This window comes from Cottoperca gobio, chromosome 19 (genome assembly GCF_900634415.1).
Source record: "Cottoperca gobio chromosome 19, fCotGob3.1, whole genome shotgun sequence".
In the NCBI taxonomy this organism is placed as follows: domain Eukaryota; kingdom Metazoa; phylum Chordata; class Actinopteri; order Perciformes; family Bovichtidae; genus Cottoperca; species Cottoperca gobio.
In genome coordinates, this window is record NC_041373.1 from 11,160,057 (window position 1) to 11,179,548 (window position 19,492).

The 19,492-nt window shown below is 38.7% G+C and overlaps 1 protein-coding gene across 4 annotated transcripts; it reads right to left on the bottom strand.

Moving 5' to 3' along the window:
* Positions 1-15,457: 15,457 nt before the first annotated feature.
* On the bottom strand, positions 15,458-18,755 carry fbxl15 (F-box and leucine-rich repeat protein 15). Of its 4 annotated transcripts, none has more exons than XR_003834100.1 (5): positions 18,107-18,316; positions 16,989-17,497; positions 16,639-16,865; positions 16,329-16,467; positions 15,458-15,936 (listed from the first exon to the last, which is right to left on the bottom strand). XR_003834100.1 is itself a non-coding variant. In XM_029455556.1 (5 exons), exons 1-4 carry the CDS (start codon positions 18,626-18,628, stop codon positions 16,676-16,678), a joined length of 885 nt encoding a protein of 294 aa, XP_029311416.1. In that variant the 5' UTR covers positions 18,629-18,755; the 3' UTR covers positions 16,019-16,467; positions 16,639-16,675. The 4 variants fall into 4 exon arrangements, 3 of the variants coding, with proteins under 3 accessions (XP_029311416.1, XP_029311415.1, XP_029311414.1); XM_029455556.1 differs by lacking the exon at positions 15,458-15,936 and adding an exon at positions 18,603-18,755 and having other exon boundaries at positions 16,019-16,467; positions 18,107-18,266; XM_029455555.1 differs by lacking the exon at positions 15,458-15,936 and adding an exon at positions 18,603-18,755 and having other exon boundaries at positions 16,019-16,467; positions 18,107-18,269.
* Positions 18,756-19,492: the final 737 nt, after the last annotated feature.

Consider the following 19,492-nt stretch of genomic DNA (forward strand, 5'->3'; position numbering starts at 1 on the left):
AGACAGACTGACTTAACCCAGAAAGACAACAGCATCTCCAAAACCTTTGCCAATATCATCTGTGCTCTGTTTCCCTTTGGCTCAGCCTCGTTTTTTTTTTTTAATTGTTTGATAATTCATCTCCGAGCTCTAATTTACCCCCCGTCGTCAGCCCTGTATGTTCGACCATTGTGTGAGACATTCAGCTGCATTTCAAATGAGCTCATAGCATATAAAGTCTTTCTTCCAGGGAAAGCACCTATTTATGGACATGTTTGTTTGTTTTTCATCAACATTAACCCTTTGGGCGAGGAACGTCCGTATGCCGTCTTTTCAAGAACGGTCCCGGGAACGTCCTTGGGCAGGAAGTCACACTGTTTTAGTTAGTCTGGTTTCTCAGCGACTCCTGGGGTGAAAATACAAGATAATTAATTTTGTTTTTTTAGCATCAGATCATGTGACTTATAGGATGGTCTCTTTAAGCTCTCATTTATAGCTCTGTGTGGGAAAATCGCCTTTAAAAAGCTTAAATGCATCATTCATAGTTTATTTTGCAATAGGACATTAAGGCGAGAGATTATTCCTAGGTGTAAAATAATGAGATTTCTATAATGTTTGCAAAGTTGTATGATGACGGTGAGTGTGTGTGTACGAAGTCATGTCTCCCAAGGTAAGAACAAGATATAACTCTTGATCAGTGAGCTTTAAAGGTGCTAGAGGTTTGGTTACACTTAGACAGAGGAAGGCTAGCTGTTTCCCACTCTTACCAGTCTTTGTGCTAAGCTAGGCTAGCCCCCTGCGGGATGTGGCTTTATATTCAGAAGACAGGCATGAGAGTGGTATTGATCTTCTCGTCTAACTTGCGGCAAGAAAGCAAATAAGCATATTTCCCCAAATGTCAAACTATTCCTTTAAGGGTTGGCGAGGGTTGGCTGAATGTTGCATAAACGGCTACAATTACAGGATTTATTATTATTATTATCATTATTAATAATAATAATAATAATAATAATAATAATAATAACAATAATGACATAATAATTATAATAATTATAATAATAACAATAATAATAATGACATAATAATTATAATAATTATAATAATTATAATAATAATAATAATAATAATAATAATAGGATTTAACTTTTGCTTGGGACATGGGAGTTTAACTTGCAAACATATTTTTAATTTGTTTTTACTTTACACCTTGATTGTTTACTAATACATTCTCTCTAACGAGATTTAACCTTTTTTTTTGTCTAATTAGTTGTGGTTAAAGACCACATATCAAAAACCCTAAAACATATCAAACGTTACAAAAACATGTGTTCTATAAAACGCAAAAAAACATCTGAGTGTGTACCATTTTGCTACAAACGCACATGCGCGCGCACTCGAACAAACACCCACACACTCAAACAGGATTGAGAATATGAGGCTATCAGAGCCTTGCACATTACATTGACTGGTGGAGGTCTTCACTGTTTAAGTGGAGCTGCCTGCTGAGGTTTTCCTCCCCGGCAGCAGGCCTATAAGAGTGGTAAGTGGCGGTGATGAGACACTGTCCCCTGTGCCTCCTTCAGCTGCCATTCCCTTTAAATTGAAACAGAGTCCTGCAAATAAATGCCACATTCTGAGCAGGGAGAACGACTGAAAGTTGAATTTCATATAAGCACCCGTTGGGGAATTGGCCCCGGCACAGTCTGCTTTATTCGCTCTGCTTTTTGTTATTTATATGAGGAAGGAACAGGGCTACGTCAGGGTCATTCAGTGTTCATTTATCTTTTTATGTTGTGTTCTGAGGCAAGCTACTATAGCCAGGCTGCCTATAGCGACGGGTTCTGCAACATGACTCCCCTCCTATATGTCTCTGAATATTACAAACAATCTGATGCTTTCACCTCTTGGTATCAATATGCATTAGTTTTTCCCCCCTGTTCATTAGCTTTAAATGGCATCTCTCTTTAAGATTAATTGAAGCTGAGATAAAAGAAGATGGCTCCCAAGAGTGGCCCACTGTTTGTTATTCATGTTGGCCTGAAAACGGCAACAGTAAATCCTCTAAGTTGTTGTTAAGCTGGCTGTATTACCATATGTGTGCCATTTCCATGGAGTGACAGACCCCCCTGGATCAAATGGGGACTATTGATCCTGCAGCACTCCATTTCAAGTTAATTGTGCTTGAAATGAGGTGCACACACTCAAGCATACCTGCATTGGGAAGGCTTTATTTATTTATATTTGTCAGGGAACCTGTGTCAGATAAACAGAAAATATTCAATTCACGTCTATTTCAATTTTGCTCAAAAAAGCCAGTTGTGCTGAAGTATGCTCTGAAAGTGGTTGAAACAGATTGAATCAGACTTTGATCCTCAGTAAGGCCGGTGCTACATGGGTCTACAGGCTGCAAGGGAACATGTTTAGGCGCTACGATGCAGCGGATTGATTTAAATTATACTTGCAGAGCAATGCTTTAACCTCATCAGTGGAAAACCCCTCATCAGATTCTGACAATATTGTCACTAACCACGGCCGGTATCTTCCCAGGGCTGCCCAGCTCTGACGTAAGTAAACCTGGCTGTAATATTTCAGAAGAGGTCAGGTGAAATCTGGCCTCTCCCTGACCCCTATTACCTCTGACACTAACAAAGCAGGCTCTAAGGTAACCAGGCATGAAGAGCCTGGCAGAACTGAAGGGGCTGGAAGCGGCGGAGTTCCTCAGCAGACGTCCCGCTCAGCCTTCAGCCTGATCATGTGCCAGATTATGACTTCGAATAAACTCCTCACACAGCCTACAAATCATTTATCTCCCTGCAGCACGGTGGGCTGAAAGTGGTGAATCTGGAGTGAATAAGAGGTACGGGAAATTAAATGTTTCAAATACACCAAAATCGGAAATATATACATAATGTATATAAAGTATATAAACATATAAATATATATGTTTGTAGGAAAAACTGTAAGGTGAAATGAAGTGATAAATAAAGGTGGACTGATCATTCACAGTTACGCTGTGAGAGTAATTCCATGTGTACTACAACACAGGCAGCCCCACTGTGTCAGTGACTGGCAGTGAATATCACTGCTCCCTCCACCGGCCCTGGGGCCACTGTGCAGGGAAACAAGCCAGCACAGCACTATTTGTAGAACAAACCCCTCCCTTGGTTTGTTTATAAGCCTATTCTTTTATAATAGTATATATAAATAAGTGAAACTGTGTAATGGATCGCATTAAACAGGCAGGCATATTGAGGCAGGATTTAATTTGCATGCCAGATTAGCTTGCTATTGGCTGGGGCAGTGCCGTAGGGCAGCCTATTCATTAATAGGATCTAGTCTCTTCAAATCCATTAAGTCAATTGAACCCATACATAATCTGATTTCAGAGGCACCATGTAAATGTTGTACTGGTACGCCTGTTCTAGGACAGGCCTTTGCACTCCCTTAAGGGCAAGTGGTGTGTTGGTATTTGTAGAAGTGAAGGAGCGCTTATAAAAAAAATTAAAAGGCTAAATATATAACAATAATAAACAATGTGCACATAAAAATCAGTTAACACAAAGTACAGTATATGTTGTTAGGCCTTCCCTAATCCATTTATCTGTAGTTTTAAGGCAATTTAATTAGGATATATCACCCTAAACTGAAAAAAACTATATTTTCCTTTTTACCTGAAGTGCTATTTATCAATCTAGATTGTTTTGGTGTGAGTTGCTGAGTGTTATAAATATCAGGCGTAGAGATGTCAGTCAAATATAATGCCGCTGGATGGCACTCTGCTTGTGGTGCTCGAAGCGTCCAAAAATACATTTGAAAAATTCAACACCAATGTCTCTTTCCAGAAATCCTGACCGGTTCACTCGAGATAATCTACAGACATTGTTGTGCCGTTTCATGTAGGAACTATTTTCTTTCTAGCGAACTATAACCCCAACCGTATCACAGGTGCCAGGAGGAAGCGTGCCTCTACTTATTGATGAGAGGCTCGTGCTTGTGACAGTGTAAGATCTAAACATTAATGCTGTTCTCCTTGGCTGAGCTGTAAGGCTAGCTAGTTCACTCCTGAGCTAGCTAACGTTAAAGAATAAAAATGATTTTCAGTTTTTCCCAAATTATTTTTGTTAAGCTTTGAGCTCCACTAACCAAGTGCCATCCAGTTCCATTATATCAGAGAGAAGGCAGACAGTCTAGATTGATCAATAGCACTACAGGTAAGAGGAAAAATATGTATTTTTGATTTTGGTGTGAACTGTCCCTTTAAGACCAACCCTATAAGCCTAACCCCCAAACTATTTTTATTCTTCAAACACAACATCACAAAGAAAAAACATGCTGAATTTGAGAAATTTTCCTGAGTTGCCTTTGCGACTATCAGCACACAGGTGATAAAAAGCAAGAACTTTTTTTATTCAGTTACCTGTCACTGAGGGTGGAGGACGGATTCTGTGACTGAACTGCTAAAAGCACCACAGCTGGATCAGGAACAGCATATAAAACATGTTGTTGTCCTCATCATTTGTGAAGGCTGGACTAACGTTGTGCATCTTTTGGACTAATAAAGACTAATGTCAGCTGCTCATCACAGCCACAACAAAGGCATTAGAGCATGCATCCAAGTTGATACTGAATGATTCCGCAAAACCCCATATGTTCTATGACAATGGGTTTTAGTACAACAAACAGACATTCATTTTGTTAGGAGAACATTTAAAATCTATTTGGAAGTCTCTTTGTCTTTCTCTTTATTTCGAAGCACTATATAAAACAATTGGGATCAAATTATGTAACAAATTTTGTTCCCACTTTAACATTTTTTGGGGATTTTTGGGTGTTACAACAAAACTAGTTATCGTCATAGATTTTGTGCAAACGACACTGGTAAACATCTTAAAAATAACGTCCTCAGATCATCAGAGACAGTGACTCCCAGTCACAGGGTGATGCAGGGGGGGGTAAAGATGACCCAAATCCTTGTTTGTGAGGCTGGCTGGTTGGAGCTGAGGAGGGGAACACTGCTGGAGGCGGTCGGAAGACAAGGCCCGACATAGTCCAGGTCATGCCTGAGCGACCCGACTAGCCCCAGATTTACACACTGTACACACCCCAGCATCTGGGCCAACAGGGAGCCACACATGCGTGCACACGAACACACAACCAGCACACAGATACACACACATGCACACACTGTAGATGTGAAAAGAGGACAGGGAGTCACCATGGGGAAATCTATACAGTTTATAATTGGGGGGAGGCTACAGAAGGAAGAAGAGAACCATAACAAATCTACACAAGGGTGCATGAGGCTAAATAGACCTGAATGTCTAAAATGAGACTCGAAAAGTGTGACGATTTCAGGAGAAGAGGTAAGATAAGATACATTTGAAATATAGCCTAAATTTTCCAGTTCCTCCATTAAGTTTTTCTGTGTTTTTTTATGATTTTTGGTAAAGATTTAACGAAGAAAGTAGTTTCTGTTTCCAGTTAAAACATCCAACATGTCTGTGTATTGACACACACATAAAGGAAAAACTAGCAGCATATGTCATTGGTTGGTTATAGGTAAATACTGCAAAATATTAAATAAAGAAGGAGGCAGTTAACTACACCTCACCGGAAAACAAAGACTTAATTTACAGTCCTCAAACTGTACCGCAGTGATTTCCACGTCAGAGGATTTGTCACCTCTGCTGTGAGGTCTTCCTGCTTTTCAAAACACACAATAGGGGAACAATTAAATCCCTGAAGGAGGATTTAGACACTTATATAACTCCCCAATTATAAAGTTTTTTTTTCTTCAAGAAGCCTCAGTGCCCTCCCTTCTGTTTATATGACTCACAAATATCTAATACTGAACTGTGTATAATGCCAGTATGCCCACATGACTGCAGAAAAGGCTCTTTTGCTTTCTGCCCGACTGAGTCAGGCATAATGGGAGGCTTGAAAAGCTGCAAGCTTAAACCAGCGCGGTCTTGACAAAGCCTTGGTGGCTTGCTGGGAGACTGTGCATCCTAGGAAGTTACCAAAAAACTAATTTTCAAGAGCACTCAGCATGGTCTTAAAGCTATCTAATGGAACCACATCCAGACTGGACGTTAAATACCTCAATCCTGCTTGGGAAATGTGCTGACAATGGCTGCAGAATCTATTGCGTGGACTGCTATAACCAACAGTGAAGAGAAAATTAAGAAATAATGCAAATAGCTGTACAGATCAATGAAATTCAACACTTTATTGCTTTATTAACATGTTATCTGCAAGGAATAATACATTAAAAAGATAATAATAAAGATATCTAATTCCCAAACTATAGGTATTAATATGCTGCAACAACAGCCTCCATTCTTCTGGGAAGTCTTTCCACACGATTTTGGAAGCTGGCTGCATCAGTGAGGTCGGAAACTGATGTTTTGGTGATCAGGGCTGTAACTAATGGTTATTTTCATTATGGATTAGTCTGCAGATCATTTTCTCAATTCGATTAATTGTTTAGTCTAGAAATGTAGAAAAAAAAGTTGTGAAAAACATCAATAACAGACGTTTTTGGGCTGCCATTCAACCAACAGTGCAACACCAAAACATAATTAATTTACTATCATTTATTATACATTATTAGTATTTCACACAAAAAGTAAAAATATATTTTAGTTTGATGTGTCATTGCTTTCTTATCACTTTAATAATCTTGTGTGCTCTCAGATTCTTCTTGGGAAAGATTGAAGTATTCTAAGGTAAATGTCCACGTACTTTTGGCCATATAATGTAAGCTACTATGAGGCCTAACCAATGGAACCAGCCCTAGACTGGACATTAGACTTTACTCCTGCAACTTCGAAAAAAATAATAATGTAAGTAATAATAAGTACAACACAGGAGATATACATCACTTGATAGCTTGTTAAGGTGTGATTCTAAAACTCCAAACTTATAAAACATCCCAGAGATATGAAACAGGAGCAAACAATCATGAAAATGCACATACTTAACTTACACAACCTATACATTTGTTCTGTTTAAGTTAGAAATACATCTGATACAGGTAAGAGTAGCTTGTAAAAAGAATTCCTGGTATTTGCCTTTTAAGCCTTGTTCTCTTACAAGACATATTTTATGATAAACCACGACGCCAAGTCATCGAGAGGTCCCCGTCCCCTCAGCCTCAAACCTCCCCTTCCCCCTCTACTTAAATTTCATCCATCTTGATGTACCTGTTTACTTGTCTGTGGGTGGTCCGGCTGGTACTAAAACAAATTCCCTTCCCCCCCACACACTATCCAGGAATAGAGTATACCTGTTCATGCGATTTCAGGAAACGGCTAAAGCGGCATGCTTGGTTTGCAGTTTACGGGCATAAAAGAGGTAGAAAAGGATCGAGGGTGGGCACATGGGAGGGGATTATTCAGCACAAAAGTCCCCTGGCCAGGCCTCAGGACCACCTAACCTGTGGCTTCTATTCCTGACCCCATAATGTGTGTGCGGGAGGGGGGATATTACCTTTTCTCTGACAGTGCTACCCCATATTCCCTGACCCCACAGAGACATTACAGTGGGCAAATATAAAGCAGGGCTTCATGAAGCCTGAGCTTATCTGGGCTCTGAAAGTATGTGAGACATGCCTGGGAACAAAAGGCCGTCTCTCAGCCTGGGAGCAGGCCAAGGGGATCTCTTTCAGCAGCCACAGATTGCCCTGTGTTTTCTTAATTGACAGACCCCGGCCACATTTGATAGAAATGACATGCAGCTGGCAGGGAGCCCCGGCCTTCCAGGTAGACCACCTTTCAGCAGGAAAATTGTCCTCAATCTAGTTCATAAAGAAAGTTCGATGGAGGTCTCAGAGTCTGTGTCATGAACTTATTGTGCTGCGGTGGGTTCAGCTCACTGTTGATTACACCTGCGTGGGAAAAGTTGGCTATTTCAGAGTGTGGGGTCAGTTTACCAAAGTCCTCATCTACACCCAGTGATAAGATAAAACTACTGGGAAAATATCAAAAAGCAACATCTATAAGTTTACATAACCAAACGTATTGTGTAATAATCATCAAGTGAAACACCCACATGTAACAATAGGTGCTTATTATTATTCTATATTTAACTGATGGTATTAAACAGACTTTTTTTAACTGTATATTGTTCTCTGAACACATAACATACCTGCTTGTTGTTTGTCACATAACCAGACACTTTGTATTCCAGTTACATCACTGACGCATTGTCACTGCATTCATTCACACTGTACATTTTGTATATTGCTTTGTTTATTTTGTAGCAACACATCTCTTCACTGTTCATTCTGTACATTAGTTTATAATAATAATATTAATAAGCTTTATTTGTATAGCACCTTTCATACAAGAATTGCATCCCAAAGTGCTTCACAGCAAAAACAATGAGTACAAGATTAGACAGAATAAAAGCATTTACAGAACAATAATCACAGTGTTGATGTAATGAGTCTGAAGTACCATTATAAAAATAGCAGAATTAAAATAGCAGGTAATTAAAATAGTATAAAATAGCAGAAATGAAATGGCCAGAATTAAAATAGTCTAAAATATATGCATATATATGCACATGTGTTACTGTTTGCACTATCTGGGTAGATGTTAAACTTACTTACTGTGTGCAATGACTAATCTTATTGCTGGATTACAGTTTGTAGATGAGACTATAAACCACAATCTATATGTTTCCTTTTCCCATTCTGAGGAAAGCGTGTCCTCAGCTGGTCAGAAACGGTAGTGCACCCTTTTAATTTTTTACTCTTTTGAATTAGCCCTGTCAATCAATCCTGTAAGATATAACACATTTTAACACATATTACACATTTAAGCTCAACATTTTATCTCCAATAAAATTAAAAGCTGATAGCTGCAGATGTTTTGTTACATTTAAGAATCTTGATGTGTTGGTCTGATGAAATCATTGTATTATTACTTATTTCTATGTTTTAAAAAAAAAGGCTATTGGGTTGTTTTAAGGTGAAATCTGATTTTACAATTTCCATCTATGTCAGATGTTTTAATAAGCTCTGTTTTATGCATTAGTTTCTACAGATACAGTCACCTTTGCAATTTGGAAAAAATGCAAATGAATCTCAGTTATGTGCCAGTAACCACAAACAACAACATTAACTGCCAAAATGCCTTTGTCACAGCACATATTGTCAAACTCTCTTGTGTATATTTAGATGCTGGGCATCCCAAAGGCCCGATCTCCGGAGAATTAAAAGAGGCCATATGGCATCCATGTCTCAAGCCTCCCGTGATCCACCCAGGCTGATTTCACATCCGGTGAAGGAAAATGGATTTCAGGGTGCCAAACGGTGTTGGTCCCCTGTGTTATTAGTGGGCTATATAAGATAAGAAACTAGCCATCCCAGACAGCCAGTTCCATCAGCAGATAAGAGCAGAAAAGGCCCCTCAGCTACACCTGAACCTCCGCTGATCCACTTCAGGCCTGATGTGCTGCGACTTTACAGGATACATCAAATACCAGAGTTTAGGTTTTTCATTTATTTTTGCTTCATATTTTAGTTTTTTGTTGTGCGATTTGCCTAACACATAATATATATATATAAATATGTGCATATACATAAATGATCATTAAGACGTGTTTTAATATATTTTCTCATGTTTTTTTAAATGCTCAATGTTTTTTCCCATTAAAATGAAGGGACATAATAGTCAAACTCTGTTAGACTCTAAACAAACTCCAACAAAGTCACATGACTTCAAGGCGACCAACACTAAGCCAAAGTCAGACTGGTGGTCGGCGTGATGACTCTTAATGTCCTCGACAACCTCTGCAGTCTCATTTAGCCATTTGACACGTAAAAGCTTTAAAATTCACGAGTGGTGTTAAAACGTTCAAATCTCTTAAGCTTGTGTTAACAACACATCTTATTTCAGGCATCTAACCAAAAAAAACACATGAGGAACGTGGAAGGGCAAGAATGCAAACTCATTTCTCATTCCTGCAGCCTCTACGGTCTCATTAACTTAAACTTTGAATTACATTTCAACTGCTTTCACCTCTTTCTCTGCAACTGACATGTTCATTGTAACCACTATTTCAACTACTTTCAGTATTTGTATTCTTTGTACTTCAACTACAACTTGAAATGTTTCGATTTTTCAACTATTTCTTCAACAGCACTTCTTTTTTAGCAGCGAGCACGTGTACATTTGCTTTCGCCTTTTCTCTGATCATTTCAAATCGTGATCTGAAACTCTATACTCCAAGGACTCTGACTCTAAAGTGCTCTGAAAAGGGTAGAGATATGAAAACTTAAGGTCATCTGATAACTACTGAATGAGCCATGAAACAATGGATCACACAGAGAAAATATCAGCATTGAACTTAAAAACAAAACATTGAAAAGAGCACTCACATGTCTGACCTGAGCTGAATGAAACGCTCACACTGACATGCTACATGTTATTTTATGATGGAGATTCACAACCAGAGGAATCTCATCTTGTGCACAACCCTGCCTGGTGGAGCTCCTGTCACTTTGTGCCATGCTGATCCTCTCCCAAGCTGTCTTTCTGCACAGGGAACTTCTTTTTCTCAGAGGCCTAGTGAAGGCAGAGGAGGAATTTTCTTTACACAAAAGATGGGTCACAACTTCCCTCCCCTGCACCACAGATGCTGGTCGGTTAATGAAGTAACAACAAATTGGGCTGCGGGCTAATTTGGAGTGGCGTTTCCTGGCCCCTCTTGGCCCATAGAGATGTGTTTCATTTTCTCTTATCAGTGATTCAGTCATGTGGATTTACGCATGAACGCCTCTGTCTTCCCCGATCGCTGTGCTAATGGAAACTTCGTTAATGTCATTAATGTACGGGCCGAGACATGTACTAAACACATATTTTGCTGTTTGTTCTCTATTTGTCAAATGTGAGCTTCCTTTTTGTGAGTGTTTCTGGACAATGAAGCAGCACAGAAGAAATATAACAGTGGAGGCGACTATTATTTAGATTTTTTGATTAGTTCAGGTGAAATGAATCTAATTATGGCTTCATACTATAACTCAGTACAAATAATCATATCCACTATACATACCACAGATACTGTATACCCATCCACAGACATTGGCAGTCTATCATTTAAATTGCACCAGTAAGGAGTACGAAGCAAGCTTCTAACCACCGTGCAGTGAATCCAGGGTTGTCCTTCTTTGTCTTAAATCAGATCTTAGTCTCCATACAAAGTAAACGAGGAGACGGCCTCCAGCATCTTTCAGTGTCCACTAAGCATAACAAGATGTGATCTGTGATTATGGCACAACGCTGAACTCTGATCTCTGCTGGCTGGAGGACACAAGTTCAACACAGTTACTTACAATTTAGCTGCCCAGATTAGTCAGAGGGCAAAATGCTCCTGCCAGGACGAATCCTCGTCATGCTTATTGTATACATATTCTCTATTGGGTAAATCAGTGTGTTTATATTGCAGGCAAATTGAGCGTATAGCTACAGAAACGTGGCCTCTGGGTGCTCAGAACTGGGCCAGGCTCGAGCCTGGGTGGCAGAAGGCTTGAGGTCAGAGTGGGAAAGTAGGCAGGAGGAAGGTCACCTCTTTAAAAGCAGGACTTAAGGCTGAGAAAGTGAACGTTTTAATGTTTTTTTAAAGGGTGAACAGATCAATTACTTTTAAAGAAAATTAAGTGAATCATAAACTGATCAGCGAGTGCCAAGGCGCACATTTAACGGCTTAAGGATTTCACAAGATTTAACTTTATTATTCCATAATAAATTACACTATTATCACTTCGCAGTCTTTAGCTGTGATTTTCCACAATATAATACTGGACTGTATTTTATTGTGAAATCAATGCAGTGGAGGCGATTGCAAAGGAAAGTCCAGTTTGAACTTGAAAGTGTACTGCTGTAGTAATGTGATGGGTTATTTTACTGAATAATCATCATTCAATGCAGTAATTCTACAGAAACATACATATAACAGTGATGTGGTGCCATAACTGCAGTCACAGTATCCAGCTGTCCTTTCACTTTCATTTACTGTATAAAGGTCACAGTAACTTGCTCTGAAAGTAATAGTAATAGTAGTTTACAGTGATGTGCTTTCTCTATAGACAATACTAGATATACTACAGTGATTCCCAAACAGGGGGAATAAGTTACCGGAGGGGTAGACAGTAAAGAAGCTCAGCTCTCAATTCTCACAAGCTGGGGCCACAGTTGTGAGTCACATGATGCCACGACGCTCTATTCATTCATAAGCTATGTGAGTAACTAGCGAGGCCAGAACTAGCTGACCGTGTGTTTCCTGTCCAGTCTGGGGTGAGAAGCGCAGTAATTAGGAAGATGCTAATGTGTCTGACAGTTATGAGTCCTAGAAAAAGCTTCAAATGGACGGCACCCTGAAGACGTCGTGTGTGGCATCGTCATTCACTCCAGTCAGAAAACACAACAGCGCTTGGCCTGAATCTCCACATAATAGTCTTGTTTTCATTAAAGCCTCACGTCCATGACACGCATATGAACCCCGAAGAGACGGTTTGTTCATCAGTTCATCAACACCTTCCAAAAGATCTTCCGAAATTGAGACGCTCACAGTTTAGTTCAGCAGATTCTACATGTTTATTCATGCTGACGTTAAAACCCAACATTATTTCTTGCTTGGTTGATCAACATTTTGATGGCCATGCTCACAAAGCCACTTTAATGTTGTCATTAGTTATGCTTCTCTGGTGGCCAAAGTACGAATCCCTAAGTCACAGGATCCAATAAGGTTGTATGTGAATGGTTGGAGGAGATAAACTACATCAAATAAATGAAAGAAAGACTCATGCACTGATGGAAGACGGGAGGAAAAGTCTGTTAATTAAAAATATGAAAATGAACAAAATCTCTGACACAGTTTTGGGCCCATCTGAACAGCTACAGTAATTCTCTCTCCACCTTATATGAACTCCATTTAATTAACAGGAAGCTGAAAAGTGGCATAAACCAATTTCTGATTATTTTCTCGAGCAGGATCTGTTTTTTTTTTTTTAAACGTACTGAAGTTGAAAAGAACATTTTGCATTCATATAAATAACTTAAAAAATGTTAGATCATTCTTTATTATTCAGTCGGTTAACATGAAAATTGTTCCCGAGTATATTTGTTTTTCTTGGTTTTCCAAACTTAAATATTGTTTAAACTTGACATTCATGTCTTCTGTTTGATTGTGATGCTTTGTGACAGAAGACAAATGGCCGTTGACTTTTATATAAGGTCAAAAACTATTTAAAAGCACTATACCGCAATAATGCTGTGTGAATATTCATTTTAAAAAGTGGCCAAAATATATAATTTGCTCAAGTCCACAAAGCTGCTTCTCATTCGGTAGCTGTAATAACATTTAGCAGCTAATCAAAAAAGGAAAAGGTTTACTAAAATGGTATAATATAGTATAGAATCCAACCCCTTTCCCCAGCCCACTAACTTTCACACAGTCTCTTACTGGGACACTTAGAACAATCATAGTTAATGTGATTGTTCTTTACCTACAAGTCAAAATGTCTGCCATGAAAAACACCTGTTTTTAGAAGGATTGCAAAGCTCTCGTAACGTGAACCAGCCACCACAACACACATGAGTGAACCTCGCGAGCCTCTGAACAGCATCAGTAAGTTACTCTGTCAGAGAGGACTTTAAAAGCAGCCAGAGATTAAACTTAGATTTATTCTTTGTTTTAATAAGTACAGTATATTACACGCTGCCGGGGGCTAAAACTGCATACTGAATAAAAAGGACCAACTTCACTGTTGTGCCTAGGTATAAAATGATCAGTTGCTATTGATCAATAATTTAGACAAGTGCCAGATTATTGACAGGAAGACAAAATATGCTAGGCCGGCTATGTTTGAGAAATCCCCCCATACACTCAATCACTGGAACAGAAATTGCTCCATGGTATATAATAACGCAGCTATGTTTCTTTCCCCCCCCTGCAGATCAATGCTAATTGAGGTCCTATATGATGAATGTAGTCTGAAACGTTTTTAACCCACTGACTGCTGAGCAGCAACAAGGATGGGCCACTGAACACAGAAGATGTTATTTATTCTAATTATTAAACAGATGAGAGAAGTTATTTGTCTATTTCAGTAAGTGTCTTACAGCAAATTGAAATTCCCCATGCATTATGATACAAGGATAATATCTATCATGCATCATTTATTATTTTGAGGAGGAAAAGTCCTGATGCTAACCAGACTCTTTCATTCTTGTTTAAAATGTAAGACAAATGTGCTCAATTCTTTTAAATATGAGTATCTACTGCACGATATGCACTGTGAGCTGCTTTACCAATTGAAATTTCAAGATTTACTTTATAACTAATGACACTGTGATGTCTCCTCAGAGGCACAGCGGTGCAATATGATGATCAGCACAGCTAACAGAAGGATGCTGGTCGATCCCTGAAGCCCTCCAAACACAACTCTCTGTTGGTGCAAATTCAGCTTTGTGGACAGCACGCAGCAGATGGGGTAAACCATGCCATCAAGTGGAAAATAGACCTGTTGTGTTGTCACAGAGGCAAGTTACAATATAGTCTGCCAATCGGACCACCAGAGGAAACTATACGAGGGATTTTTAACAATGGGAATTATTATATTATTGTGCATTCGCTGCATTAAGTGTTAAAAGATCATAAAGCTGTTTATTTTCATTGTCTGCCAAACAAGTCAAACATTACACTTCTTCTTTAAATCTTAGTTTAAAAAAAAAATTCCCGGCCTTTTTTTTAATACACACCTGACACTGTGCTCGGACGTATTTAACATTGTCACCGATAGCTATTCCTGAATTTAGTTTGGAAGTCATGCAGCCTCTCGAACAACAGGATTAAGAACAGACACATATCCTGGCTCATTGCTGCCTCCTTGTGTCACGTTGAGTCCCAACACATATGCATTAAGAGGCGAACACCATATTTAGCTCCACCACTGCAGTGGTTTGACAGTAACCTCTTATACTTATCAAGGGAGTTATGGGACTGTTATTGACAGCAGGCTACAGATACAGATTGTTCTAATTGTCAGCGATTAAGAAACTGGAATAAAAAACTATGCTTAAGTCTTTATTTTAAACATTTATAGATATATTAAGTCTGTCAAGAACAAATGCTTGAGTACAATGAGTATTGTTTTACTCTCTTTAAGCTCCCTGTTCAACACTTGTTGGGACAAATCCACATTAAATAAACTTTCTTCATCAATGTCATTATAAAATTCAGTGAGTTTTGCTATTAGTTACATTAATTCAGTAATCTCTGCCATTGTGTTACCTTCAATAAAAAAGATTTTTACATTTTAAATTTGAAGAAAAAAATAAGAGATCACTGGTATCAGATCAGCGTTTTCAGATTCCCTGAGTAGAGGTATTGCAATAGAAGAGAAAGTGTTTTGTGGATTGTGCATCCTGACGTTGAATCGCAGCAGATTTACGCCTCTTTGCAGTGGAAAAAGTGACAACAGTCATTTCTGATGATATGATGCATTTTAATATGTCTTATATAATCCATATACCTTATTAGGCAACAGCATTTCAACACAGGTACTTTTTACAAAATGAATTTCAAGGGTTTAATGGGAACAGTCATAATATATTCCTTTTTTTCAAACAAATACTAGGCTATACAAGTATGTGATAATTAACAATATGGATAAAAGGGTTGCTTCACCAGTGTCACAAGAAAAAAATATAAACATTTTCCCACTAATCTCTGTTGGCATCTAGCTATGCAGATAGTTTTGGAGTTACTGTGAGCAACAACTGTTTTTATTTTTGAAGCAGTTAAAAACGACAGTGAGGTCTGAGGATCATCCTGAGGAGCCGGGACATTGTTTCTGGAAGACACTAGTCAGCACCACTAACACACTTGCATCCACCTTCATTGTCTTGTGGTGGAAGCAGAAGTCTCAGTAATGGAGATAATAAAAACCTGGACACATAAAAGCGTAAGAGAGAAAATGTTTGTTTGTGTGAGTTGGGTAAATTGATCCTTTAAAACCAGCACATACATGCAAAATGAAATGTTTAATTAAACTCAAACATTTTGTAATGTTTCTAGATGAAACATAAGATAGACGTTTCTCGCAATGTCGTACGCACAAAGTAAACTTTGTTTAAAAAAACAACAACAAAACAACACACTTGCTAGAATTGCTTTTCTATAAAGCCACATTATTACGACACTGAAGGATTAACACATAGTGCAGTGACATCTTTTGGACATGAGGCAGCAATTCTTAAAAGCACATGGCTTTCTTCAGTCATTTTCAAACATAGACTTATTTTCAGTTCCATCTTAAATATGCATCTTTGATCACATACCAGTGAGCTTTTTTTTGTCCACATTATTTTTAAACTGGAGTGTAAAACATCCAGGTCTTCTTGGATCGTCTTGACGTTTCTTAGAGCAACTCACGAGCACATTTGCTGCAGCTGAGAGTGACTGCTTTGATGAAGAAATCTGTAAGAAAGGAAGGCAAATGTTGAATGTCACCACCAGTATCTGCTGCAAATAGACTCGGAATAAAATCATTGTGGTTGAGTTCTAACTCTATTTGGATATTAGACTAACAGTTTTGGATATGAACATGTCATAAGCTAATACAGTAGATATACTGCTCATATTACCTACCTGTGTGCACTTGTTGGACAGATAGATGGCCATTTGGCTATATCTGGAGATTGATAAAAGGAGCAAACCCCAGCACATCCTGAAGAAGCACCAGAGCCCTCTGTAGAGGTGGCTCAACATCTATCACTACATTGCGCTTCCGTAGAGGATCCAGACTCGACTCTGTCACATTGTGACAGTGATTCACCTTCAGGGACTGCAGCTTCGGGCAGTACTCTGCAAGAGTCCTGTGAGCACAGCATGCAGAGGATCTTATGGATGGGTGCACAAGTGAGGCGGTGCATGTAAAAGTGTGGGCAGGGATGGCACAAACTTAGTTGGACTACACTTGAAAATAAGAGATGATATACCTGATGGACTGGTTCCTGACCCGCAGGCAACCTGTCAGGTCCAGCTGCTCCAGGCCCCTGCAGTTCTTGGCCACCTCCTCCACCGACTCGTCAGTGACGTTGGCGTTGACTGCCAAAGATAAAGACCTCAACTTCAAGCACTTCTTGGCCAGGTAGCAGATGGCGTCGTCCTTTAGCTGGCGGCAGGCGGTGATGTCGATCGACTGCAGCCCCCCGCAGTGGTCAGCCAGGCTGCGCAGAGACAGGCTGTCCACCCACTCGCAGTGCGCCAGGCCAAGGTGCTGGAGGTGCATGCAGCTCAAGGACACGGCCACCAGGGAGTGACGGGTGAGACAAACACACCCGCTCATGTCCACTCTCTGCAGGTGCTGGTTCTGGCCGATAACTGGCAGCAGCTCCTTATCCGTCACCCAGTCTGAACAACGCTGAAGAGACAGTCTGTGGAGAACTTTGTTGTCCTTTAACATGGAGCAAAATGCTTCCTTGGAAATGGATGGTCCAATCTGTAACTATCAGGACAGAGCAGAGGTGGAAGAAGTATTCAGAAATTTAAATAAAGTAAAAGTAGCAATACAACAGTGTAGAAGTACTCTGTTAAAAGTAAAATAATTACTTAAGTAAAAGTACAAATGTATCAGCAGCAACATATACTTAAGGTACCAAAAGTAATCATTAAGCAGAATAGCCCATTTGAAAATTATATATATAATAATTCTTAATTATTATTAATAATAATAATTATAATCCATTAATATAATATAATACAATACAATACAATACAATACAATATAATATATATATATATATATATATATATATATATATATATATATATATATATATATTGTTATATTAATGGATTATAATTATTGATGCATTAATGTTCATCACTTTAATTTTGCAGCTGCTAATTACTTTATATATTGCTGGGTAGCTTAATGTATCATAATTTATTAGTGGATTTACATTTTGTGTTTGTAATCTAAAAATAGGAATACTTAATATAATCATTTTACTTGAGTAAATGTCACATTCAACCATTGCAACAGAGCAGACAGAAGACCATAACCATGCCTCTCAATATATATTTACAGCCTGTAAAACTCATCAGGACTTACCGAGGACAGATCAAAGGTCCTGCAGTTGGCCAGATACACCTGGATGAGGCTGTGGAACTGCTTGCTGACCCTCTGCAGGCTTACAAGGAGCTGCAGTGGCAAATGGCATAAAACATGTGGAACAAGTACATCCTCCCAGGGCAAGTCCAAAAGATGGCACCTGCTGAAGAAATGCAAACCTTGTTTTATAGCTGAACTTTGACTCTGCATGCAAAGCTCACAGCCACCATAAACACAAGTAAATATTAAGACATGTTTTAAAGAGGAAGAATAATGACAGTAATGTTATATTGTAATAAGGAATGTTTTATCAGCCTTGTCACGGTAATATATAGTTAAAGTTTGCGACCAAAAATAAATAAATGGGAGCAGATAAACCCAGCTAGGTTCCATCCCTTTGGTTATTGCTATCGCTGTTAGCTGAGAAGCTAGCCTGCCGGGGCCACCAATCCAGCTGTTTTTTAAACACACAACTCCCTTTTAAAAAGGCACTTACGTCCGCATTTTATCTTCTTCGTCCATTCTGAGTTAACTATGTTATACAGCGTTTTCAAGGACGTGTTGTTCTTCACATAGATGCCAAAATAACGTATTTTCCTTCAGCATCTTGCAAGCGTTTGAGGTGTAACCCAAACCCAATGCTGCATTCAGGGGCTGTCGGAATTCTTTTTATTACGTTCGGAATAGCACATGAACTATCCAACAACGTTGTGAATTCTACCAAATTTGGTATTTAGGGAAGAGAAAAGTAAAGTTTATATAATAAAAATTATATATTTAGACTTAAATACTATTATCGCTGTGGTTGTAGGCTATTTCCCCCATTTCTTTCCGTTGATAAACCACAAAGTAGCCCAATTGTACGCCAATGGACTTGTTAACTAAAACCACTGCCACCAGTCATTTTAGGGAGTACATTTGTTGTAGTTTAGTATCAAAAATGTGCTTCTTAAATGTTAGAGAAGTCGTATTTATTTGATTTAAGTGTAATATAATCATGCATTTACACGTTTACAAAATATTTGAACGTAGCAGTTGTACATTTCCGGGTTGACGTCAATGGTCATGTTAAAGCAATTTACATATTTGCTTTTGATCGTAAAAAAACAATTTTAAATGTTTCATGGATACCTCCGATACTCTTACAATTATGCATTCAGCATAGGTTGATCATGTTGATTTTTAAAAACTCCTTTATTTATACAACAAGATTAGCCGTGTATAAATCAAAGAACTACTTACAAATCTTATCAGTAAAGAATATAAGTACATATAAATACTGTGCATTTTGTTCTGTGCTGTAACTTTAGACTGCAATTTCAGACTTGGAGGACAAACTAAACAGCCCACTCATAATTATAAAGCTGTTGTCACAAACAAAAAAAT

Bases quoted from the DNA above. Each gene is read 5' to 3' on its own strand.
- fbxl15 (XM_029455554.1), bottom strand. From the start codon at position 18,316: ATGCAGAGTCAAAGTTCAGCTATAAAACAAGGTTTGCATTTCTTCAGC. The intron at 17,498-18,106 runs GTAAGTCCTGAT...CTGTCCTGATAG, and splicing joins GGACCTTTGATCTGTCCTCG to TTACAGATTGGACCATCCAT. The intron at 16,866-16,988 runs GTATATCATCTC...CTGTGCTCACAG, and splicing joins GTCAGGAACCAGTCCATCAG to GACTCTTGCAGAGTACTGCC.